The sequence below is a fragment of the Lagopus muta genome, chromosome 6, assembly GCF_023343835.1.
Source record: "Lagopus muta isolate bLagMut1 chromosome 6, bLagMut1 primary, whole genome shotgun sequence".
Lineage (NCBI taxonomy): Eukaryota > Metazoa > Chordata > Aves > Galliformes > Phasianidae > Lagopus > Lagopus muta.
Window position 1 is genome coordinate 36,627,159 of NC_064438.1, and position 27,890 is coordinate 36,655,048.

The 27,890-nt window shown below is 35.4% G+C and overlaps 1 protein-coding gene across 1 annotated transcript in view; it reads right to left on the reverse strand.

Moving 5' to 3' along the window:
* The window catches only part of SLC25A21 (solute carrier family 25 member 21), a 221,158-nt gene that overhangs the window by 40,823 nt on the left and 152,445 nt on the right, over positions 1 to 27,890 (reverse strand). Inside the window, exon 3 of the mRNA XM_048950029.1 lies at positions 16,351 to 16,434. Coding sequence (XP_048805986.1) covers positions 16,351 to 16,434 — 84 coding nt within the window. The remainder of the gene's footprint in view (positions 1 to 16,350; positions 16,435 to 27,890) is intronic.

The window sequence follows — 27,890 nt, forward strand, 5'->3', positions numbered from 1 at the left end:
CACAGCACCTTGTTTAAGAATGACTAATCACAAAAACATGCAGTTTGTAAACCTGTAAGCAATAATAGTTGATTTCTTTACATTAAAATATACATTCCTCCAGTAAAAGAAATGTCACTGTGGTTATGTCATAACATTACAGTACTAGATCATGAAGAACAATTTGGGCTGCATTTTAAAATAAAGATATACATTAAATTATGAGTCAAAATTTTGTTTTGGTGTAGTTAGTAATTGAATGAAATATTTATAAATATCAGATTCTATCTGAAGTACTTCTATTGTGAGTTTGGAAAGCTGGTGAATACTCAGCACTCATTTGTTGTCATCTCTGAGGATTTGCCTTTTGCACACAATTCCTCTTTTGACAGGAACTAGCAACAACCTTGTTCACTCACGCAAATACTCTTTCTTTCTCTCTCTCTCAGTAGCGCTGACTTAACATTTTAGCTATCCTTCAGTGACCAATGTAATCATTACCGGCAATAGAAGGGCAAAGTTAAATATCTGGTTCAAAATCTAGATGCCTAAGGAAATCCTGCAGCTAAGTAAATAAATCTCAGAACAAAATACTTTTGAAAAAAAGATTGTGGTTAGCGTCTAGTGAAAAAATGCATAAATAATCAATTAAAGAAAAGTTCAAATTTTTTAATTCTCTTTTCTCCCAATTAATTGAATGTTTTTCCTGTGAGTACTCAAAACACCAATGATCATATTCTTATCAGGAGTGTCTCAAATCCTTTTTCCAATAATAAAACACAAGCATAAATACCAAGCAAGTTACTGTAAAAGAAAGACAAAATTGTTCCAAAAAGCACTTGCAAGTAGATTGTATCAGTATTAAATGCCTGTTTCAAATTTAATTGTTCTCCATAAGTCAGGTCAAATAAGAAAAAAACAGGAAACAGAAATTGTCTCAAATAGCTTTCTTGAATTCCAATTTACTGCTTGATGCCTAAGAGACTTCAAAACATATGCCTCTGAGCCCAATTTCAGGGAAGCTCTTCCTCTTTTTCAGAACAATAAAATGTTAACAGTTTTGTAGACCTCAACTATGCATCTCAGCAGAGATACTACAGCAGATGGAACTCTGATGAAATAGGGTCAAGTTGAACATTGGTGGACTGTACCCATTATGCTGTACAAGAGCTGGCCCTGTCCCAGGGGATGCTAATGCAGGAACTAAAGCCCTGTATCCTTTGAAAACCATGCCAAGCTGCATGCATATGCTAACAAAATAAGCAGAGATGCTGCTGCACTGCCTCAGCAATGATGTCTACAAAAACTTGGCAAGAGGCCCTGCTCTCTACTTCTACAGTCAGTGCTATCCCTGCAGCGCAGATCTGCTTTTACAGTGTGTTTTCTTTCCCAGCAAAAACAGAAATTACTCTTCAGAGGCTGTAAATGCCTCCCCTGCTGAAGCAGTTCCCACTGCCATCTCCTGCAGTTCTGCCCAGCTTGGTTTGCAGGACCTTCCCCCTCTCATGTCCTACACTACTCAAGAGTACACTCTCAGCACCCCAAGCCTCAGCACTTAAAGACTCGCCCTGTGATGTGATTCAACAACTACAGGCTTAAAATACCTCACTGGGTCAAAGAGAACCTAATTCAACATTGAAACACTTAATGGGACAACATAATAAATGTTGTATATATATATAACATATAATGAGAAAATAACACGCCATAGTCTCTCAAAGCAGATCTGCAGCAACACATCCTGCCTGATTTCTAATCACAATTGCTCCCTGCAGCTTTGGGTATACATGTTTTGTCACACACTTGAGTGTTTACAATGGCCAGTTCTCCGAGGTACGCTGGGAATGCTGGAGATAGAAGTGAGGATGCAATATCTAATTCAAGATGCTGTATATATGAAGGTGCTGTAACTCCAGGTACATATATCCAGGGACAATACTCCAAGTATTGCAATGCTGACTGAGAAACAGGTTGATGAAATTCCCCAGACTCAAGTTTTTTCACACAAGCAGAGAGCTAGGTTTCATGAGCAGAAATGGTGAAGCATATTAAAAGCTTCTCAGCATGTGATACTGCAAAGCTCAGATTCACTCTGCAGAGTGAACACTCACTGTGTCTACAGAAGCTTTAATGTCCCAGCTTTTACTGCTGTGTATGTGGCTCCACGGGAAACAGCTCCTTTCATTTATGACCCATGGTTCACAACCATTCCTCAGAGAGAGACTCCTATTTCTCTTACTGTTAAGAAGATAAGCACCTTCTATTTTGCAGGGAAAAGAGTAGGAGGTATTGGTTACCTCTCAACCTCTCCAAAGTAGCTTTATTATAAGCAATTCACATTGTAGCTTTCCAGTACTTCCCAATACTTCATCACTGCTTTCTACAACATTTGCTGAGACAACCAAAACTCTAAGATTAAAAACAAGATCTTTCATAAATGAAAAGTATTACAGTTTCTAGAAAACAAATGATTAGGAAAAATAGTATAACAGATAATAGCATAACAGCCTATACATTTCAGTTATTGCCTAAACAATTTCATCTGAATTCAAATTTTATACAATTCTCATGATTTTTAGAAGTGCCTGTTAGACACCTGTTGCCACACTACATGTATATTATTTACACAACAGAATTATTGGCATCTAAACTCTGCTTTTCACACTGGATATCTCAAAAACTTGGGTAATCATAAAATTAATGATTTTATAATTTACTATGGTGTCTTAAACACAAGTTTGGGAAATAAAACAGGAAAGACAGAGAGAATGCAATATTCAGAGAATATTACAGAGATCTGCAATATTGAGGGTGAATGTAGAAAGAGTACAGTGTTTATATGGAGCCCATGGCACTGTAGACTGTAATGAACACACAGCAGGACAAAAGAAAATTTACGTGCTATGCTCTGAAAGGCAATATGAGTTTCATTTTGAATGAAATAACCTACTCAGCACAGAAGGAATCAAAGAATCTTCTAAGTAGGAAAGTAGCAACATGTCAAAGATCCCAGATTTCTTTCTAGTTTTAAAAAATAAGAACTGAACTTGTGCACTTTGAATAATCTGCATTTAAATTCAATCTTTTCCTCTACTCAAAAACAAATCTCGTTGCTTACATGAACTTGACAGTACACATTCCAGTTTTCAGATTGCCTTAATCTTACATTGTACCCTTTCAGAACTACTTTTGAAAATTTTTGTTCTTCCTCACCTGCCTTTATGTCACCTTTTGGTATGGATCTCTTCCCTTTTCTCTGGCTACAGCAGCTCCCAGATTCTGTCTATGTCAGATACATGCTAACAACGTATTTCTTTGAGGAGATATTCCAAGAGTTAACACACAAAACTATGGATATTTCAGGATCTTTCTCCTGCCTTCCCCCTTTTCTACTGTTTTTTTTTTTTTTTCTTTCCCTATACTCAGTACTCATTTATTAAAGAAATAAAACAAAGAGTTATAGAGAAATAGAGATGAGAGCATGTAATGCAAATGGAGAATATATAAAAATAATGAGAAGTGTATCTGTACAATACTATCACTAGCTGGAGCATGAAAATGGGCGTTGTCTGGCAGTTTTGGGTGGACGTCAGGGGATTATTAGTTTTATTAGTATTATATCATTGCCTACATCATCATGACAGTTTATCTCCCCAGAGAATACTATTTATTAGGTCATTTGAAATAGGAGTTGCTATAGAAAACATACTACCTAGTAAGTAAGCAGTTATGTGGAACCTTTATGGCTGTAACTAGAATTAACACCCTACTAGCCTCTAGCCATTATAAACTGTTGTGCATACAGGGCTAGTAAAAAATAAGGTCTGACACTTGAACAGATTTTGGCTTAAAATACTCTTTTCTTTTAATATGTACTACACTTATTTATGTAGCAGAATATAAGAAGGAAATTCATTATTTATATGACAATTTAATGAATTATAAATGCTTTGGCCACCATCTGAACTTCTGACAAAATCTGCATGAAACAGATCTTGGCCAAGGACAGATTTTAACAGCCTACAAAAGTTTTTTAACTCTGTCTTCATCAGAACAAGTTCCAAAATAATGCCCATAAGTAAATAAAGTATAAAATCAGTGTACAATCTTCAAAGTCTATTATAGGGATAAGAAGAATCATGGACAAAAGAAAAAAATTAAGAAGAAATACTGTGTCAATATTTAACACCTGAAGCCCTGTTTCGATTCTTTCATGTGAAATCTATCAGGTTCTATGATCAACTCTCTGCATGGCTCCATCTTTAATCAAATCATTTGTGTAGGACAAAAAATTTAAGACATGAAGTAAGATTTATATTAATGTTACTACTGAGGTGTAAAACCATATGTAGTGAGAAATGGAAAAATATTTTCATGACAGCCTTGAATACCATGTCTTAAGAGACAAAGAAAATTAAAAGACTGATATGAAGACCATAAAGTCAACAGCATACTTTCCATTGATTTTAGAAGGATGTGAATCAGGCCCTTAAAGTAGCAACTCATTTACTACTGACTTCTAAATTTATAGCACTTCTTTATTTTCTCTAAGCATAACAGCATCCATTCATCAGACTGCAGTAACAAAGCCGTAACCTGATATATGACAAATATTACAAGCTCAATGGCTGATGTCCATTACTGACGGGACTTGCTCACCATTTAGAAAAGATTGGCACTGAAGGATTACTGAGCAAACATAGCACCTGAAAAAACTTGCATGCAAAAGTCTGTCATCAGGTGTGTGATCGAGGGCATTATCTGAGAACTCTGGCTCTTTATCTTCAGTTGGAAACTGCTGTAATTGCCAACAAATCTCAACAAAGAGCTTCCGTCATGGAAGGCTGAGACACTGAGCCAGTCTGGTGATGGTTTACCTTCCCAAGGCTTCATTCCTTTTTATGGATCACCTGAGACCAAGCAGCACACCAGTCTCTAATAGCTTAAATAGCAGGACAACCTAGCAAACTGATGACAATCAAGGGAAAACCAATCCTTTTTGGTAGAAAGACAAAATTCCAAGCATTCCCTCACAGTAACTGAGAAAGACCTACTTCTCAAGCTGCATTTTCCCAAACCTTTCAGTGGGATAAATAAGACAACTTTCTTGCAATTAATTCTGAGCATTTTGCAAAGACTGCTAACTCTTCTCAGATGACATTGTTCACTGGTCATTTTTTCACCTTTTAAACCACTATGATTGTTCCCATAAGTACATCATATCCCACTGCCTCTTCCTTTTTTACTAGATAAAATTTCTAAAATTTTACGAGACAGCTTATAAAAATTGTAATTTGTATAAAAGCATAGTTATTTTTCTTGAGTAAAATTTTTGAGGTATAAAAATATAACCATGAAGTATAAAAATAACTATTAGAAATTTGAAAAAATATTATTTACAATTTATTAACATGAGCTGCTGAAATACTGAAGATTTTTTTTTTAAATTTGACAATACATTTAATTTCAATGTGAATTTTTTGTAATGTACCTGAAAGTTCTTGCTTGCCTTTTATGTATGTCTTTAGAAAAACTGTTATTTTTCTTATGAATTTGTAATTAAATTACCAATTTATTCAGAAAACATTTCAAAAGGAGATGAAATAGTTTAATAAGTTGTAAACTAATAAGCATGCATATCCGAGGATTGTCAAAACAATTTTTGTTTCTACGTTCAAAAGTAAAGACGTTATGTAAGGCTACATTAGAACAAAGGCTCAAATACATGTTAGTATTTTACTTTTATCCACAAAATTTATTCTTCTAAATCACAATTAAAATGGCAACAAAAGATATTACCTATATGTTAAACAGCAAATCCTAGACATTTCCAAATAAAAATTATGTAAAAGTCAGCTTAGCTATGGAATTTGTTGAAATTATTAAGTATTTTATGCAGATAGTTACTTACACTTCTATTTTTACTTGAAGAAACAAGTATATCTTGTAAATAGATTTTCTTATAAAATAGGGTTTTGCAAATAAAAAACAAATCCTGCTCAGCCAGGATATATATATGTATATTCTTTTTAAGAAGGACTCAAATAATGAAGAAATGAATTTTATTAAGAAATGCTCTAACAGTAAGTAAACTGAACCCATATCTACACTAGGAAGCATCTGGTGCATAGAAGAATTCGTTTCTGTTGTGGAGTTCAACTGCTGCAGAATATAATGATTAGATGTACTGGGTTTTGGCTACCAAATTCCTATGATGTAAAAGTGTCTACTTTTTTATGGAAAATCCAATTTAGCAGATTAAAAGAACCTTCCAAAATCTTGCTGTACTTGAGACGCCCAATGCATGACAGTCAGCTACAGAGCAGTGGATACACAAGTTCAGGCAAAGCCAAAATATGCAAAAATACACAAACAGTGAAGGCAAGCTATAAAAAAAAATGCATTTCTGCCCAGATGGGAATTGATCTTGTATTCATAACTGGAGCCAATCTTTCAGTGAGAGTTACTGCCCCATACGCTGTATTAAAGCTTCAGAAATTTACTATGGAGTGTCAGCTTGCTAACCGTGAAAGAAACTTTCTACGCTAGACAGTAAGACAGAACGCAACAGCGTTTTTCTACGTTTATATGCATGCATTCCTTTAAGAAGATGCAGCAAATTATATGTACAGCACATTTGAGGCAGGCATTTTTTACAGTCAATTAAAATTATTTTTACTACATTAAAGTTATTATTTTTATTTGTACAGCAAAGAACAACAACAGACTGCATAAAAAAAGAATGTGAAAGTTAAAAATCCCCACTTCATATGTATTTAGAATTTTATTTCTTTCAGACAGATGATTGGCATGACAGGCAAGTAAACTATTTGTTTTTCAGTTTTCCAGAGTCATACGGAATGCAATGTGCCTTGAAATATGAATTAGCATTGTACAGAAAATATATTTTTCAAAAATATTTCCGTATGTAATGCTAATTCTTCATTTTACCTTGTTTTATTTAAGATACATTCAAAAAAAACCTACACAAAACTATCAAACATTCATAGATTTACATTGCCTTTTCACCTACATTATTATTATTGCTATTATTATTTTGTATTTATTTAGATGAAGATTTTTTCCTCCATGATCAAGTACAGCTATTCTCAGCATCTAGTTTACTGGATTTCTTTTAGAATGTGAAGCATAATACTCAGAAAACCATCAACTGGGGTAATGAATATTGCAAACAGAAGAGCAATTGGTGATGGTGTTAGAGGGACTGATCAGCACACCCAGTACTGACAGCTGCAGTGGCAGCTTTACATCTCCTCAAACATTCTCCTAATGAAGATACATTTTAAAAGTTCATCATATAATCGTATTAATCTTATGCATTTAGGAAGACGCTAAAGTAATGTAGTGTTCAAAAAAAAAAGGAAAAAAAAAAAGAGAAAATGTATTTTCAACATATGGAGTAATAATAAGTTGTTAATAAAAATGCTAAAGATAACATATAATTAACCTGCCTTGAAAACATGGAAAAAAAAAACACAACACCTATTAAATAAGTAATCTTATAAATATATTCTTATTACATCTTCATAATTTACAACTAAAGTGAGGAGCAAATTGTATAGTGTAAAGCTCAAATGATTCCTGAAATGAAAATGTTTTATCAGTGAATGCAATACTTCATTTTGCATAGGATTTTCACCTGCATCTTTTAGAGATTAAATATTTAAGGGATTGAAGTGAATCAGAGTTATACATAAATAAAGAACTGAGGACTACGGTAATCAAAATGATTGACATAAAAGAGACAAAGCTTTGTTTTCACATGTAACAAGTGAAGAAAATGATGTTAGACGAACTAAACATATGCAAATTAAAGAACAGTATTACAGCATCATTATAAATAAATACGAAATACAGTCTAAGAAATGTGCTAACTGTATGTTGTCTGATTTGTTAGGTCTAGATGTAAAAAAATAATCCAGATTTTTAATTTTTTCCTCTTCAATTTACAACTTACAGACTTGTACTTTAAAAAGAAGGCTTTTGACCTGAAAAACTGTTGCTCATTTTCACATACATGCTTCCTACAATCCAAATAAAAATGCTTTACTTTGCATTTTATGCTGTCTGCCAGGTATTTCCTGTGAACATCCCATCTAAAATCTCTTGGTCCTAGTAACTAATGTCTGTAAAGAAAATCCTGGCAAAACTACAGTTCTAATCTTTGAGAGCAGCCATTTTAAACAGAAAGCTGCTTTAGTTGTGTTGACAATCACATTTTAAACTGATTCCTTCCAGATGAAAAGATGCTTTTTCAAACACTGCAATAAAAGTGTAAAGTCAGCTGTTCCAAGGATATAAAAGTGATTTATCTGTTCTCTGGTCACTGTTTTTCCCTTGGTACAGTGGAATTTTTCTTTTAAGGAATAGGTTAACAATTCCTTGCTACTAGAATCACAAATCACAGAGCAGTAAACAGTTTGTCTCTAAAAGAACTGCAGTACATAACTGAAATTAATTTTGCATTTCCTGATGCATATATGATTGTGATTGCATTTGTGAAATGTTAACCAATAATGGCTAGATTTACCTAACAGACACACTGAATTTTGATAGCTGACTATTGACAATGTCACACTCAGATTTTGGAGCTATTACTTTTCATAGGAAAGAGGGCAATGTGTGATTTTCAGCTCCTTTCCTCTACCTACAGCTAAAACTGACAGCACTGCACAGGACTGAGTTTGAGAGATCCCCCATCCCTCTGTCAGGGCTGGAAGCAGTTGTAATCTTTATAAATAAAGTTTTAATTCTGGTGGCAGAACATATGTATGCCATTTCAGAAATGAAAAGCTGCACAGGGACAGAGCCCCCTGAAGCAGCATGATTCAGAAATAGGACTTATGCAGAAACCAGCCTCTCAATCTTGAAGCAGCAATTAATTACATCTTTGCTCAGAGGACATGCAGCCTGCCTGTGACCACTGCTGGTAGTGCCTCTGTTTCTGACCTGAAAGCTCTTAGCTCACTAGCTGAGAATTTTCTACAGCTCCGGGAGAGCCAAAGAAGCCCTGGAGAAGGGTGACATGATTGGGAGGGTGTGAGCCTTCCCAGCTTCCCAACTCTAGATGGCTCTGCTTAGCATCTCGGCTGCCTACTCTCCACTGAGCACTGATGGCTCAGGGCTCAGCACTACACTGCAGCACCAAGTGGGGCAAAATTGTCCCCACTGAGGTCTCAGGTGCGAGCTCCTGCCTGGAGGAGCATTTGGCAGTGATGTTCTTCACCCTCAGAGAACATGATGTTGCAGGAAGTATAATATTTTCCATATTCTAGACTCAAATCTGTTTTTAAAATAAGCGTAATTATCACATTGATTTCTTTAAGCAACATGACAAATATACCTGAATCCAGCAAAAAATGAATAGGGTAAAATGATAAATATTTTTGAATGTTCACATCGTAAGACTAAAAATTAAATCTCTACTTGTATTTTGCTAACTAAAGTAGATAAAGGCAGATTGTAAACAATCCTTGGTATCTCCTTATTGCTCTAATCTTATAATACAGTCACCTATATCCAAACCAAACCCTACAGAAATTATTGCTATAAATATAATCATCTGAAGAGCTATATTTATGTGATATTAGGAAAACAGAGACACATAAGGAACTGTAACTCTAAGATTAAAACAATCTGAAAATATTTGAAATCTAAAAAAATATGACTTAAACCTTTAAAAATACAAAACAGATATCCAGCATAAAGTGGCCTTAGCAAAAAGTAACAAGTAAAACCAGTTAAGGCCTGGCCTTTTCACTTCTAAGGTGCTTATAAGATTTACATAATTTTATCATGTTCTTTTCCTATGGGAAATAAAGGAGCATGTGCTTCATCTTTAAGGCATCTGATCCTCAGAAGTGATTCTCTAGAAGTGTCCCTGTTTACTGCGTTGCTATATATACCGCATCAGGTTTTGCAAGTAAAACGTCTGTCCGTCAGTAATAAAAATGTGGTTGGCCAAGTGCTGCTTGAAGTTACACCAGTGCAACCTCATTGTATCCCAGAAAACTACACACATAAAACTGGGAATAAAAGTTTTTCACATTCCAGAGCCATTTCTTATGTTTTCAAGTGTTAACATATGAAGATGGGGGTAGGGAACTGATGGTGAGGAACAGAGAATTGCTGAACGAGCAGGATGATGAAAACCTGCTGACAGTAACATTGGTGTAAGTGCTCTGGCTGCCTGCAGACAGTGCAGCCCATCCGGCAGGGCACTGGGTTTGCTGTCAGGATATCTGGCTACAGGCCTAAAACTGCATGCAGCTCCACAGAAAGCCAGAAAACAGACTGCCCCAAAAGTGATCAGACTTATGAATTATTCGTCCAACTCACACATTCTGAAGTGCTCAGATATTGAAATGTTACTGTGGGGCAAACAAATTACATGGTGTCAGGCTGCTTCATGAGAAACATCTTTATTCAAGCTCCTGTCCATGTCTATTCTACTGCCTGGCACTTTACAACCCCGTATTCCCAACTGTGCAAATAAGATGATGATGATTCCTTTTTCAGCAAGGTGTTTTGAGATGTGTAGATTAGAAGAATGGTTTTCAGCTTTGTTTCATGACTGACCAGTGTTGCAAAAGCATCCAGGCACTTGGGACTGTTGGCAAAACTTCACTGAATTATGAACAGGGTCATTTTTATCTACCAAGAGATTAAAAGAATGTATGAATATTTTACGAGTAGGTATGCATGTAAGTGTACATACACTTTAAAACATGATCAGGGATCAGAATTTCCTAAGATTTTTTGCTGTTTTTACTGGGAAATGAGATAAAATTTAAACATCAGATGTGAATGTTAATTTACAGAAGAAAGCACAGAACACATCACCTTCAAATAGCCAAAAGATTCTCCTTTGTGGCAATGCTCAATCTAAAACCTTGCAAGCATAATATAAATCACAGTCTTAAAGCAAATAATCTGAAAAATCTGTCAACTAACATTTCTGCCTTTCTCTTCTCCAAACTTAACAGCAATCTTAATGGTAATTTTACCCAAGGTTGTTCCATCACTTAAATTTTATGGCTTGATTCAGGGTAAAAACAAATGATGATTTAAAGATGCAAGTGCAAACAAACTATAGACAATCAAATGAAACTGAAAACAGTAAGATCAGATAAGTATGATATTACACATAGGTCTAAAGGGAGTAAGAGTAGGGGTGAAGTGAGAGTAAATGGCATTGGAAACAGCTGTGTTGTATACGCTGCCTGTATCCATACTGCAGGGTAAAGAGAGATATACTATTGACTATGGACTAAGTGGATTCAGAATAGATAGATAGACATTTTGATACTGTAGTGCCCTTTTTAGTATCTTCACTGTCACTTTAGCAATCATATTATTATATGTTTCTAGGGCAGACATGTAAGACTAGAAAAGAGATTCATGTATGTATATATATTTCTGAGGTGGAAGCGCTAGCAGAACTTTCTAAGCATTCCTGTGGAAGTTTCTGTCCCTGTAGTAAGGGGCAGTAGAGAAAACGCGCCTTCAGCTGACAAGAATACAGTCTTCAAAAGTGCTGATGCAGGTGGGTCTGTGTGAAGGAATCAGGTTCCAGTAAGCAGTGATCAAGTACAAGTCCCACTTCACCTCTGCTCCTCATGGTATAGGTGTTAAAATGAAACCAAAGAGTGGGGCAGATATCTGTGGCAGGAAACACCTTAATCTACCATTTCTGTTTGCTTCAGAGCACTTCAGTCAGAGTCTGAACTCTGGTCTTTTGATACTGCAGGAATTTATGCGTCCAGTACATAGAAATGGATTTTTGCTTCATAACTGCTAGATGGGAAAAGGGATTTTTGGCACGATTAACCACATCACAGTTCCCTGGTAGGCAATTTCATTGAAAGATTCATGCACAAAGTAGCTAAGCATTTGTATGTTGTATAACATTTATTTGGCAGCCTGTTGATATGCCTCCTCAGCCCAGCTGGAAGAGCAGACAATACAGCTGGGCCCCAGGAATGGGCAGCGATGAGTGCTGGTATCAGAGATCAGAACTGGTTTGCAGGGCTGACGGTCCTGCAACCCCTCCTTCCCTGCCTGCTGGCAATTAGAAGAAACAGAGTATCATCCACTCCCTACCAGGAGCAGGGCTTCAGCACTGGTCACCACAATAGATATCCAGGGGGTAGCAACAGGACAAATGGGAGTGTTAGCAAATTCCTTAATCAATGAATTATTGCTGGTAACACATAAGCCAGGAATCCTCTAGCTTCTGCATGTTTGCTGACAACTTAGCATTCATTCAGCTCCTGCTTAGCCTTGGCTGTTCTCCCACCTGCTACACCCATAGCTAAAAAGTTTCATGCAGCTTTAAAGCCTAATCCCACTAATGTATGAGTCAGGGTGCAGCTTAGTAAAAGAAAGGTGTGTGGTCATATAAGGCACTTATAGGTATAACTGAGTGGTAAGACTGCTCTGAAAAGACAGAAATAGTTGTAAAGCTTATTGGGCTTTTTTTTGTTGTTGATGTTGTTGTTTTATTGGGAGGCTCCTTTCCAAACCAAATTCAATATGAATAATCAAATAACTCAGCAGAAATAATGAGATCTCAAATGAGATCAATAATTATGGTGTTCTGTAGTTTCCCACGACCATCTTAGTCCTAAGAAAAGCTAACAGCGCTTTAAACTTACTAAAATATTGAGTTATGAAACTAGAAACTAGGATTCTACTACCCTTTCTGTTCCAGGCAATCTAACCAACGTATGAGAAAAGTAACAAATTTCCTTACTAAGTACCTATCAAAAAAGCCAACTGTAAGCCAGAACACTTACTGTTAAAATTATGAGCCCATGAAAATTTAAGTTTATATGAACAAAGTTGTTTACAGACCCAAAATAACGGCATCTATCATTTTAGTGCTACTCTAAATTAAGATAGTGCTAATAAGCATAGTTTTCCATTCCTAATACAAGACACAACACCATTATGTCTTTAATATAAAGCTATACTGTTGGCTTATTCTTACATTTCATATTCATATCTAAGTCATTATCAAAGAAGCGAGTGAATATAAATGTAGTGAAAATGTCAACAATACAATACAAAATTCAGTCGTCTAACATGGTCTATCTCTTATTTGTAGGACCTAAAAAGAATGAAAAGTTTTCACTATTAATGGTTTCAGTTAATCCTCTATCCAAACATTTTCCTCAATAAACATCAGATTATTTTTATGTTGGCTATAAAGCTGTCACCCCTCAATAAACAGATATACTCCTGGTGGTTTTACCTCTGCTGTCAAAGATCTGTCAATACATGCAGCATCTCGTAAGTGAAACCAGAGAAATGCAGAGGAAAGGCTCCTAGTGAGCATAGCTGAGCAGAGGTTGTTCAGAGAGGATTCATGGAGATATTGTCCAGCTTTTCTTCAGTGAGTCTCAATTAAATTTTATGTTTTGTTGCCCCCATTTTCTTGTAAGACAAGAAAAGAGTTTCAAGGAATGAATCCCCATGGAGGAGATTTACTCCCATTCAAAATGCTCACCAAAATTTGGGAGCTGCGGGAAGAGAGCTTCTGTAGGTTTTTGTTTGTTCGTTTGTTTGTTTGTTTCTTCCCTGCATTTTTTTCTTTATGAAATTTCTAGTGTTTTGTGAAAAAAAAAAAAAAGGAATCTTCAGAATCTTTGGAAAGGACACTATTTCATTAGTGGTTGGACTGGAAACATTTTCTCTGCCCTTTTCATTAGAACATGGAGAAAATCATAGCAATGGTTAAAGAAATCCTGGCCACCATTTCTGATGAGTTTTCCATGAAAATATCAGATTGTTACTGTGATAAAAATGATGAAGTGGCAGTTCTAATGGAATGGACATGGGGCATCATTTCATTTGATGAACTCCCCCAGATTTACACACTCAAATCTGGATACCTCATGTGTTGTTTTTGTTTGCTTGATATCTGAAAATGAAACCCTTTCTGGTGCTCTCTTCTGTATAATTTAGTGGCCGGACAAGGAGAGGATATTTGGCTTTAAGGTTTTCACTAACTTAAAGATTTAAAATAATCTCATTTCCCTTGAAGTGTCACAGTCACCAAGCTTCAGAATCCGGACAACTTGCACAGTCTGGAATAACAGACTCGAGGATTCAGACAAGTATGTCTGTTGATTACTTCTGTTTTTTGTTAGCCAACTTTTAAGACTATATTATATCTGAGATCTCCTATTTTTTGCCTTGTGCTGACTACTGATGACTAATTTTATGTAACTTTCTGACTCTAACTTTCTGGACAAAAGTAGCTACTCAGAAGAATTTGCCTTTCATTTACATCAGTATAGTCTACATTGCAATTGGTAAGTAAAAATCTCCATTAGCTCTACCCTGATGGAAGTTTAGTGCAAGCCCCTGCTCAGTTGTTATTTAAATCTATAAAAATTTCATGTTATTATCTTTCATTCCTGGTTAAAGTTTCAAGCCTTGATACTCATAAATTTATTTTAAAAAATTCTAGTTTTGTTCAAGTATTGAGGCATAAGCATTCCACAGAAAAAAAGCCCACAGCATTCATCTTTCCTCTCTGACGCTCATTCATAGATGATTACTGTACTAAGACCCTTCAACATTTCTCCAGAGTCAAAAAGTTAATGTGTTATGTAGCATAGTGACACATCACACTGACCATTGGGAAAGTGAAAACAAAATCAAATCCATGCAATGGACATAGCTCTATCTCTAAGAAGCATTTGAAAAGCAGAACATATAAAAAAATGAAAGATAAAGCATTTATTTCCTTTTCCCCCAAAATTAATAAGGCAATTATATCTTACATGGTACATTGAGACTTGCAGCATCTTACCAGTATTTTATGCATGTGGGTTTTGCAAATATTTAATTACACAATATAATCACATAGGCAATAATGCAAGATCCTAAATAAATTAGCTTGGAAGCAGTCTCTTGATTTAGACTCTTTCTCCAGATACGTCTCCCCATCACTAATTTTACATTTTGAGACTTGTCAATAATATAAAAAATAATAGTGAGTTTGACTTAATGTTCACTGTTTTAATTTTGAATCTATTCTGAAAAAAGTTAGATTGACATGAAAATAAATATTACTACTTTTCTATAGAGAAAACATTTAAAAAATCTTTCTGGAAGGAGCATACTCAATTTAGAAAACCCCAGAAGCCACAGATTATAATTTTTGTGATCCTTTTAGCTTTGGGACTTTTCAGCACCTTGTAGGTATAATGCACAGCATTAGTCTTTCATCAGAAATAAATCTACCACTGATAAGGGCAAATGTGACAATTCCCCCCCCTTAACACCTTAGTGAAACATCTCTACATCTCTCCTTAGCAATTCAAATCTAATTCTATATCTATGTACGTACGTAGTGTTATTTAGCTAATTATCATTACAAGAAAAAAAATGGGTCTAGTTCTTCATTTTCACTGCTACTTTTGCCTCTGCTTTTCCAGTGCAACTTCTGGACACAAGAAATCTGTGCCCTGCTGCATTAATGCTGCCTCCACATGTGGTACCTCTAGTGCTCTTTATGAGCACAACTCCATTTTGATCAATATATGGACAAAAAAAGGTTGCAATTATGTTTGCAAAGTTCTTACGGAAAGTCTACTAGCTACTCCAAACTGGGATTGACTAATTAGAGCCACCTTGATTAAAGGCTAGCTCCTGAAGAGCTCCTGTGGATAACAGGCTTAACTAAGCATGTGATCAGTCCCATTACATTCACTGGCTTTAACAGGACTGCCCATAAAATTAAGCGTGTATTTAAATGCTGCTCTGGATCTGAGCCCACATCCCTCAGAGGAGCTGTGGCTCAGAGAGCGGTGGTACCTTCTGAAGCCGGTTCGATTCAGGTGACTAAGGCCCATAAATCCTCTTCTATATTCTGTCCAATTGAAAACTTGTGGAATTTTACTCACAGAGGTCTTGGAATCACTGCATACCACAGCTAACTGGGAATACCTGTTCATCAGAGCTAGGAAACAAGCACTTCACTCAACTCAAGCTCAGGCAGAGCTAGTTCAGAAAACCAGGAAAACAGGATATAAGAACCTAGACACTGAAATGCACTGCTGTGGCCTTCCAGCTCCTAGCACTGAAGCAGAGTTTACTCAATTATCTCTGCACAGCTGTTCATCATAGTCTTTAAACATATCCTAATGGCAAAATTTGGGATTGAGAGTGTAAGCAGTGGTAGGGCTTTTTACATTATGATCACTATGTAAGACTAAATGTTTGCTGAATTCTGGCAGTTGCATAAAGAGTGGAATATAAAGAGGATCTAATGTCTGGAAAATGGGTGATTAAAAAAGGTCACATAAAATTGACAATTCAAAAAACATATACTCTTACCCTTCTCTCTGGAAAATAGTCCTAAAACAGTCCCCCAGGTTCTTGTAACTGGTAGGATCAGTTTTCCCTCTTTGAATTTGGAACCTAAAAAAAATACAATTTACATCACAGCATGAGAAGTTAGGGATTTTAAGTCACTTTTAACTTTCCAATTATTATATAAAAGGAGTTTTAAAGGTCTGTTTACATATCTGATTCATTATTATATACTGTTCCTGATATACTTATTAACACTGTTTTCATAGAAGCTGTTAAACTAAGGAAAAATAGAGCTTTAGTAGTAACTTTTTTTGTAGTTTATGGAACTCACAGTATAACTATCACCTTTGACATTTACACCTCTTTCCAGTTGTTTGAAAAATAAGCTGCTAACCCTGTGCCTGATCCAAAGCCCACTGAAACTAATGGGAGACCTTGAATCAAACCCTGTTTTTGAAAATCTGAAATGGAATACTGCCGTGTATCCAGTGTGCAGTTTCCTTCTTTTTATATCTGATGCAGTTACAATAAAAATCAATCAGAGAAGTGGCCATTTTTCACAATTTTATGAAGAAGACAAATAATAAAACAAAGCAAGGGATTATTTTAATTAAAAATGTTTCATATTTTGACAATAAAAATTTCAACAGAAAGGCCTGGAAAGAAAAATCAAGATTTTGACTTATGGTTGTAAACATATTTTTATTTACAATTTTTGAATAGCAACAATAAGAGTAACATATATATTTGTAGTATATTATTTTATTCAATATCCCAGTTAGATTATCCTACTTCTTGCAGTTTTAAAACTGCAGGCAAGACATTCAATGAAATAGTATGGATAAATTTTGAATACATCTTTTGCAGTAAAATATCTTTTGTAACTGTTGAGATTACTACATAGAATTCAAACCAACCAGCAAACAAAACAAACACTGATACAATCAATTCCAGTCTGCAAGAGCCTTCTATCAGGCAATTGGTAAATTGGCTTTATTACTATGTATAATAAGAATTCTGATCAGCAAATGTTTTCTCCATATATACATTTGTTTTGAAAAAGTAATAACCGCTGCTCATAGAAACATTTATTGTTAGTTATTCTGATTATCACACCAGCTCTTATTAAAATATAGAGGTGTGAAGATATTTTTAACTCAGTGTTAAGCAGTAGTGTTTTCTTTCTCACCAGAATTCAGTAGGATCAAATCAATGCTTATATTGGGACAAAAGACATTTATTGTTTAACATCAGTATTTCCTAAGCTGTGTTCTGTGCTAACACATCTAAAGTTTTATTCACTTTGAGGAAAAAAAAAAAAATCAAATGATGTAATACAATTCTTTGGGTAGTTATGAAAGCAAGCCCACACCTTTTTTGAAAACAGTCAGAAGGAAACACTGAGCCCCTCCGTAGTCCTAATAAAAGTAGTTCAGGCACATCTGGGATCTCTATCTGGGGTAACTTCTTTTATTAGCAGGAGAATGTGCTGCCAAGTTGGCAGAGAGGAGAATGCTATTCAATAGGCTTATGCTCAAATAAGAGCTGATGCATAACATTTTGTCTGAAAAGAACTCTGGGGAAGGCTAATAGTTGAAAATGCCTCAGTGTCATTGCACCAAGTCCAACAGTAATATCAGCTACAGAAGCTTTTACACTGCAGTAATCAAACAACTAACATTATCATTGAAAGTAGACTCTAATAAAATATGAATATATTTAAAACTTGATTATTTATACCTCTCATTTCAAACCAAAAATGTATTTATTTCAGGAAATCTTGCAGAAATTCACCAGTAAATTAGTTGTTCTCATGTACATATTTCAAAAGGAAAGCTTTCTTAACCCAAAGCTTTTCTCAAGTTTCAAGATTTGGCTGACTTATAAATTCAGAACAAAGCATTACTGTTTCTATAGCATCCTCAGAACAGTGTGCCTTCCTTCTCTCTTGCTCTGCAAATGCTCAAGCCTATCCTTCCAGAACATACGCAAGCTTCCCAGTTCTGTGCACATGCACAAGTGCTTGTAGAATGGCAGCATTAATCACTTGCTGTGCACCCAACAACTCAATGAAAGTATATTACATAATTTGGCTTTACAATTATACTTTATCAATTTCTCAACAAAATTAAAATGATTTATTAAAAATACATCTTTGACAGCAATACCAAAAATCATAACAAAATACATGAAAAAAATATGTATTTTCTTTGTTTCGGATGAAGAAACACAAGGTCTAATTATAACTGAAAAGTTAATAAAAGGGATTTGCATTTGTTTTTATTTTCTTTCCTTTTGTTTTAAAGTAGATAAGACTTTAGTATTAAATGAATCCATTTGTAACACTGAGTTACATGAGTAACATATTCCCTCCTTTAGGGTTTTTGGATCCATTCCTTCCCTAGTAAATCTTTTTTATAGCTTTAACAGCAATCCTAAAATACATGCCAATTATGTGCTTCAACCTAGATCTGCAAATTGCATTCTTTGATTCAGAATTGTTTGCCTCAATAAAATCATGTGTAACTTCTTAATGAACTTGCTAATTATTCACCAGCAGTTGTTATAAGAAGGTCAAGGAGGATTTTAAAAAATGTCTGTTAGTTTTTCTGGAGGCAGCAGCCCCAGTATCTTATTAATACAGAAGAGTGAAAACATTCACTTTAGAAAACAATCTGGCCTGTTTTTAATGATTGTTTAGAGGAATGAATACAACCGGGGGATTCATAATGGCATTCTCTACTTCCAATCCATTTCTTTCTAAAATCCTTTGGATTTTATGCTTTTTTTTTGAAAACTGGATGCCAGCCCTGCAAGATACCAGCTTTGCTAGAACAAAAATGATAAACTAATATATAATCAGAGCACTAACTTCTGACCTAACTTATTGTTTTGATATCTGAAAGGCACTATATGCAGTCATTGATCAATGATGTTCTGAACAGATGGCGAGGCAGACTGCTTATTGCTATTGCTTATTGCATCACAAGTCACTGGATGCCTACACTGAGAGCATTCTCACCCTAAAAGCTACCATCAGACAGTCTTCCTTCCCTCTTCTTCTTCTCTTTTTAGGCTGTCCAGTGAGGTCCCACCTTGGCACTGCTGGCAGAGCCATGGCAATGTGTTAGGTCCCAGGTAACTTCCTCCAAGCTGGACCTGCAGCCAGCTCCCAGGCTTCTCCTCACTGTTCCCACCTCTGGTCCCTCAGGCGCCTGGGGACCTCACAGTCTCCTTTGTGAGTCACAGCAGCAGCCTGTGGGACTTGGTCTTTCATGCCCTGAAGTCTGAGCACCAGATTTTGTGGTAACTACATTTGATACCAAAGTGTTTTGATACTGCTTTGAAAGAGAACATCAATGAAGGAAAGGATGCCATTCAGAGGGACCTCGAGAGGCTAGAAAGGTGGGCCCGGGTGAACCTGATGAGGTTCAACACAGCAAAGTGCAAAGTTCTGCAGTAGGGCTGGAGGAATCCCAGGCATCCATACACACTGGAAGGTCCTTGAGAGCAGCCCTGTGGAGAGGGACCTGGGGATCTTGATAGATGAAAAACTTAACATGAGCCAGCAGTGTGCCCTCGCAGCTCAGAAGGCAAATGGTATCCTGGGCTCCATCAAAAGAGGGGTGGCCAGCAGGGACAGGGAGGTGATTGTCCCCCTCTACTCTGCTCTTGTGAGGCTCCATCTGGAAAACTGCATCTATGTGTGGAGCCCCCAGTAACTCTCTGAGTAACTTGGTCTTTAACAGTAGGTAGTGCATATTGGGAAACGACTCTTCTCTACACAAACACACATATCTGCTTCCAATGCCTGACTTACAGCTCTTGTTGGCTTTATAATGGCCAGTATTTTATTCCAAGTTTTAGAAAATCCTCGTTCCATAGGATGTTTCCTGCGAAAGGTTAAAAGTTGTTTTAAATGTAGCATTCCTGCAAAAGCATCGTATTGCAAATGTCCTTTAAGTAGTCTTTTCTAATACAATCTGTATCTACAAGAGAAGGAGATGTGTATTCCTTCTGGAAAATAAATAAATAAATGCATTCACACATTTCTCTCTCCCTCTGTCACTCAATGAATTTTTTGTTTATGCTTGCTGAACATCTCTTCAAAAATGTGTTGTGGATTTTGCCACTAAATTATCTGTACATGTAGCATTCAAACTCTATTCAGCACAATGTTACCTAGCACTCCTCAACCTTCTATTTACTGTTTTGGGCTGCATAAAAATTATAAATTCATGCTGAAATTTTCTTAGTGATTCTAAAATCTAAAAGGAAGTAACTGTTATTTTCATACCTATATTCAAGTGAGCTGCTAGTCCCAGCAATGTAGAAGAACTACAATGTGATGTGCAGCAGACTCATTGAATTCTGTGATATGAACCAGATTCACCACTGTGATTACAAAGCCCATCCTCATTCATAAAACCTAAAATTTCTTGATGCTTGTATACAGCGCTGCTCACAAGTTTTTCAACCACGAAGTTCGGGGGAAAGAAAAACATTTACTCAGAGAAGCAGACTTTATATCATGTCACAGTGCTTGCCAACGAGTGGCAGACTTAGCTGTATTTTCCCCTCCCTGTACATCTTGTTAGGATTTTATCGTGCACTCTATTTTGAATAAAACTCCCAACTTTTTTCTCTCATGACTGGGACCAAAGCAAATAATCTCACTTACTGAGCTGTTCAGTTGATATAAAGAGAGTCATGTGGCCTAACAACAAAATGAATTAAATGATCTGTGCAATGTTAAATTTAAAACAAATTTTAAACCAATGTACAGCATCCTGAAAGCTGAAAACAACATTTATAGTTTTCCAGCACTTTCAGTAATTCCCATGATTCCAGACACACCTCTGTAGTTATTCCTAGTACAATAAATTGATCAGGAATGTATAGCCTGAAGCTCTGTATAAATATACATCATTTAGTAGTTCACATCTATAATAAAAATAACTGCATCATAATTTAAAAACATTTCCCTATGCTAACTTAAACATTTATTCAGGTGCTACTACTGGTTAGAGCTATCTACTGATGCTTAGATTTCATGCAAAACCTTGCTCTGCAAAATGGACCTTGATAATATATTTTATTTTGTTTTTCTGGCTCAGGTTCTTTGCATTGCATATGTTACTTACAGGATAATAACTAAATTGAGAGTATAATTTGGACACTTATTTTAACAGTAAATCATTTGAGTTGTTGAAGAACTAAATATGAGATTTCAAAACAAACATCCCAATTACTCAAAGGCAAAGATATAAATTATGCCATTGCAGAGGTCGTATTTTAAGCAATATAGTATTGCTTTGATGATTATTTAACTGCAAAAAACTTATATGTGTACTGTAAAGTAGTAACACAGAAAACAGGTGAAGAACAGACCTTACCACAGTCACTCTCTACTGTAGATGCTGATTTGCCTCCATCTAACACTGAATTTGTCTACTTTCATACAGTTCATATTTATTCTATCAGAATTGTTGCTAGAGAAGTATTATCAAAACAGATTTCAAAAGTTATATGAAAATTTTATTCACTTAGATGCAATTCATGATGCTTTTTATTTTATTTACCACTATATGTTTTGGAAGAACATTTATTTTTGGAGAAGAAAGTAGTAGTAATAATGGAAATAATTATAAAGATACTCGAAATCCTCTGCAGAGATGACTTTCATGCAAGTTAGAACATCAGTCACTGGATATAAAGGTAAAATAAAGTTACCAAACACAAACTGATGAATTCTCATATGTACTGATTTATTTATCAAACAGTGTATACCAAGTATATCACTGGGAAAAAGAAAGCAACACTATGTATATCACTAGAGTGTAAAAAAGCATTTTAGAAATAAGAGCTGTATTTCATCAGTTACTAACAAAAAACTATTTTCTTCTCTTAACACTGCATTGACTTTTCCATTATGTATATGGGACAAAGTATGCAGAATTAAGGTGATAGAAAGGAATTTTTCTCAATATATATCTTGAGAAGAGAATACTTAGTGAGAACAAACATTACCAGAAGCAGGTCAGATTAACCCATGTCATGTTTAATGCAAATCTCCTCTGATAACTCTCCTAATAATAAAAGTAACTAATTATACTAGTCAAATAGAAATTATTTAATGTTTTTCTGAGCAAGAAATATAGCAGAAATTAAGATCAAGTCCTAAATATTTCTAGCAATCAGATTCCATAAATGCATGTGCACATGTGTAGGAGAGTTCAAAACAGAAAAAACAAACAACAAACAAAAAACCCAAACCAAAAACTACCATTTTTTCATTGCTCATTAAAAGTTAGTCAGAGAAACAGTATTGTTCAAGTTTGCTTTTCTTTGAAAGATTAAAATAGTGACAACACTGGCAGTGCTGAGTGCAGTGCTGACCAGGTAATAGAAAAACCTTTGTTTTGTTTACTTAAGCTTGGCATTGGAAATGCAAGCACACTTGAAGGAGCAAGGCCTCAGACCCAGTTGATTTCTGAGTTCAGTATATTTTATGTTCAAAAAAAATTCTATCTTTTTCTGATTTCCTGTACTGACACTGTTACATAATCCTTATCAGGGTGAATCTATAAAAGGGGCTCAGTGCAGATGTCCTCCCCACCTATTGCACAGGCACACTTGGCTTCAGCTGCCAGCCTCCAAGCTCTGCTATGCTCTTGTGTTTCTGGCTGCGCAGGCACAACTGGCAGCTCTGAGATCCTACACAGTCCTCTCAAAGTACCAATCCTTCTGCTCAGTTAAGGATCTCATCAAGACTGGCTAGGAAGTGACAGCTGTAAATGTGATATGTAATTTAAAGACTTGCTGTGTTTTTTTTTTTTTTTGTCTATATTTTATTGTGCATAAAGTTTAGCTATGCTGGTGAATGTGCAGAAACTAGAAACAAAAAAAAACCAGCATTTTGTTTTTAAGAATGATACTTTATTCTGAAACCTCTTGTGATCTCTACTTCCTAAAATTTATGGAAGTTTTTGTCATTAATCTAAGCAGAACAAAGCACTGAAATTGGCAGCATGAGGAATAATTTTGCATTGTCAGAGATGATGAAGTTTCTTCTTGTGATTTTACATATGGGTAATTACCAATGGCCTAATACATCAACAGAAATCTGGCTTTCATTACTTTTGGATCAAGTCTAGAATGTTTTCATTCAAAGCAGCTTATAGATGAACAACAGACAAAGTGATGAGGAATACAAACTAACAACTAGAAGAGATTTCACAAGAAGCCAGATATTAGATTATATTACATAAAGGCTCCAGCAACGAGTCCCAATTCAGGGTAAAATGAAAATGTGGTTTGGCTGATTTGTGTGTGTAACATGTGTCTGCTTAACAAAAATGTCCAGTTCCTTATCTTAGTTGAATTGCTATTATAAAAATTTTGACCTTTCTCTGTTGGATTAGATGGAATTTAGCCTAATCCAGAAGTCATTCTTGTGTCCTGTGCCATTACTAAGATCAATGAATTCGTTACCGAGCCTCTGCAAATTACAGCCTTTGAAAAATTTAAAACTAAGTATGAAAATTTTATCAATCATCTAAAATTGTTATGAGATCAATTATATCAGATAAGAAAACTAATTTAGCTGCCTATAAAACGTAAGGTTATTCTTTATTACCTCAAAAAGATACAAAGGCAAATCTTCAAACAGCTTTGTAAAACAAAACATGTATCTGATAAGCCACAGGAAGGATTCAAAGGAATAATTACTCTTAAATATGAATAGTAATCACTATTCATAAACCCTTCCAGTTTAAATACTGAAATAATACGCACTTAGGAAAATATATATCCCACAGGAAAAAGATACTTTTTTCTTCAACAATTCCTACAGAAGGAGCCAAGTTTTTTTTTTGTTTTTTTTTTTTTTAAACAAAGCTTTGATTTCAGTTTCCCTTCTGGTAATCACACAGCACTTTTCCTTCTGAGAAGGCAGGAAAATTGTTGCAGCTTTATTTCTTTTGGGGGAGACATTTTTGAAGGGTTGTTTAATTTTTTACAGGGTTCATTAGCACTTTAGGTTTTTTTGATGAGATAAATCCCAGCTTAGTGTATTCTTTTTTTGTACGTGTATTAAAAGGATTTATCACAAAAAATTTGCAAAACACAACAAAATATACATTACACTTGTTCCCTATGGCCAAAGTTGTAAAGATAACAAAAAATATCTTTTTTCTCAAAGGAAAGGAGAGAAATACAGAAATCCAAACTCATTTTCAGTGGAAAAGAGCCAAAATCAAATTGTGAGTTGCTGAAAGAAGTGTTAGTTTTGAGTGTTCACCCAACCTCCCATGCTTGTACTGGAATATATATATAAGATTTGATTAAGATATTGTGGCTGAGGTTTTGAAAATGCTGAAAGGGATACAATGCAGCTTACCCTCCTGAAAAATATAGCAAAATGCTCTGTATTTGAAAACCTTACTTTATATAACTTTTCTTATTAACAGAAAAACATTTTAATAAGACTGATGACAAATAGATGTAACATGAGCATTACCTTCTGTGCATATGTCGATTCCAGGTTAAAACGTCATTTTTTCTATTAATTTGTATAGCTAAACAACAGAAAGCCCACATGCTTCAAGCAGCACTACAGTTTGAAATATAACTAGTAAAATGAAGAAATTCTGAATTAAAGACTGAAACTCAGTTTTTACTCACCCAGCTGCGCTCCAGTAGTGCAGCTTATATGGAATTCATTATCAGGCAGTGCTTAGCGACCTCAGCAACTCTTAACATACAGTAGGGTACAACAAGGCGAATTAAAGATGAAATTTCTTCTGAAGTGATATGAATTTCTGCTGTTGTAGCTTAAAGTAAAACTAGTAAAATTTTGGAATTCTCTCGCTTTATGTAACAATTTATCTGAAAGAGTACACTTCCCTCTTTGTAACAAGAAAAACGAAAACGTGATCCCAGGAGTTTAAGTTTGCTGCACATTGAAATGGTAGCATGCTGGTATCTTTTAGACTCAGTGGATATATATAGCCACACTTTAAGCAAATCTCTGTCTGACAAGTTAAACTACATCCTAGGATGTGAAAACTTTGACACTTCGGAATATACCCTACTAACTCACAGCATGAAGATAAAGAAGGAGAGTTCTCCCTAATGCAGTATAGTAAACTACTCTGTAGGAGCAGCAATAGCATCTATTTTCACCCTTCAGTAGATTTATTTCTATTTTTCTTGTAACACTTGTACTATTAATCGGTAACAACAAAAGAATGATGTTAAACAAAACTTGGGAGAATCTAGAATACAGGCTGTATGCTGTGGCCAGAAGACTCATTATGAGTATCCAAAACTGTGAATCACAATTGCTGCAAAGCTGTCAGGATATGTATGTATATATATATACTTTTTTTTTTTTGCAAAACTAATAAGCTTCTCCCAGTCAGATGATTCATCTTATTTGTAAATACATTTTGAAAATTATCAAAGTTTGACTTCAACTATTTTATGGCCTGGTTATAAACACCAGAAAACAAGATTTAATGCATAATGGAAACACTACCAGGCTCTTAACAACATCAGTGCAAGAGTGCACCTTTCTATCATAACATATTCTCCCAGCTGAAAAAACTCAGTAGTTATCTACGACATGTGAAGAGTACTACTGTTTTAGAAAAGACAATTGCTTGAAAACTGGCATAAAGTGGTGAAAATTAGAAAGGAGGGTATCCTTTTTTTCCCCCATACCAACCTAACTACTCCACAAAGTAATGCACAAATCATTCATTATAATGAGTCATAACAATGATTTGTGATCTTCCAAGTTTTCATTTTATGCCCCTCTGTTTTTCCTTAAAGACAGGAGGATAGACAAAGACTGGAAACTGGGTCATATGGATCATGGCACCACTGCTATGTCTGGAATTTTCTTATAAATATCCTATTGCTCTGAGGTTCATAGGCCTGACTGAAACAGCAGGGACGATCTCATTTGTACTTTTATAGTTGTAGAGGGATTTGCAAGAGTTAACACAATTTTCCATAATATTTCTTACTGACTTCAGGAATAAAGGGGGAGTTTTCTTTTTAATCAATATCTGAAACATTTTTTAGTCTAAGGAAAAACAGGACTACTTTCAGATTTAACAAGACTTTTCCAAGCGCTGATAATTTTAAAGGTACAAAACAGGGAAACATCCGAAAAAAAGAGAGGATTGCAAATCTTCATGGGAAGCAGGCAGTACAGTAGCTGGAGGATAAACTTCTCAACAGATTTAACTGCATATTTGCAGTCTTGTGTCTTTTATGTAATGCTTTCAAAAAGAAATGAAAGAAATAAAGAAAAAAAAAGTTAAATGACTGCTTTCGATTTCATGAAAAACTTCAAAGAAAGATTTGAAGATCCTGCTACAACAACCTGAGAAAACAAAATGTTCCATTAATCATCAGCTGGAAATTAGAAAAATTTCTCCACTCACAGAAGAGTTTTAAAGATATTTTGCTTAAGTTCCCCAGGCAGACTATGCTAACATAGTTGATCTGCTCAGCTGCTGAACCGTAAGAGTGATGTTGTCATGCAGTATTTCCCAGGGACTACTTCTGTGTTTCTTGTCATATTCAGCACATCTTCCAGACACCCACTTAGTCAAGTCTTTGTAGCAGTACATGGCCTTAGAGATAAAGCTAATTGATTTATTGATTTATTGAATGCCTACTGACAAATAAAATGGGCTTGTTGAAATACAACTGAAAAGACAGTGTTTCATATAGAATTTGAAGACAATTACTATGTATAAAATAATATATAACAAGCAAGATTACAAGTAGGGTTACGTCTTTGTTGGTCCATAACTGCTATTTGCTGTTTAAGGCTGAACTGAATAAGAGTGCAATAAATAAAAAAACAAAGTACAACATGTTGGCCATACCATATTTTCTCCTCTTTTTCTTAGCCTATATGCTAATGGTGGAAGCAACTACAGAGAAAGGAAGTTGTACTCTGCTTCTTCCAAAAAGATAGCCATATAAAAAGCAAAAGCAAACCATCTCTCTGATAACAAACTTGACCTTAAGGGTCTGCAGAAGAGAACTTCCAGTTTCATTACATGCTAGGTAGCTTTTAGCCTTTTTCTGTTTCAAGACTCTCTTGAAAATGCACATAGCCATTCTGCCTACCAGCTAGGACTAACCCTGCTGTTTTTAGAGATCACAAGATGACGAATCATCACTGGAAGTGTTTGCAGAAACCACAGACTCACAATCCACAAACATTGCTGATTTTGTTGCAAAAAGTTTTCACTATGATACTGTGAGCCAGGAAAAGGGCAAATGGGGAAAGTCAATTGCAGGGGAAATGACTGAAGGACGCACAGGGAGTGAGAAAAATTATGAAAACTGGTAGGACAGAGAAGAGTGTGGTCCAAAGAACACAATATGTAGAGAGCAGATTGCACCTTCAGACAATCATTGGTCAAAATATGAGCAACGTATCATCACTTCTGACCCTTGCATGTCATCTCTTAACACCCATAACCAAACTCTGCAATTCTGAAATTTCCCTTTTTTCTCTACCACTTATTGAA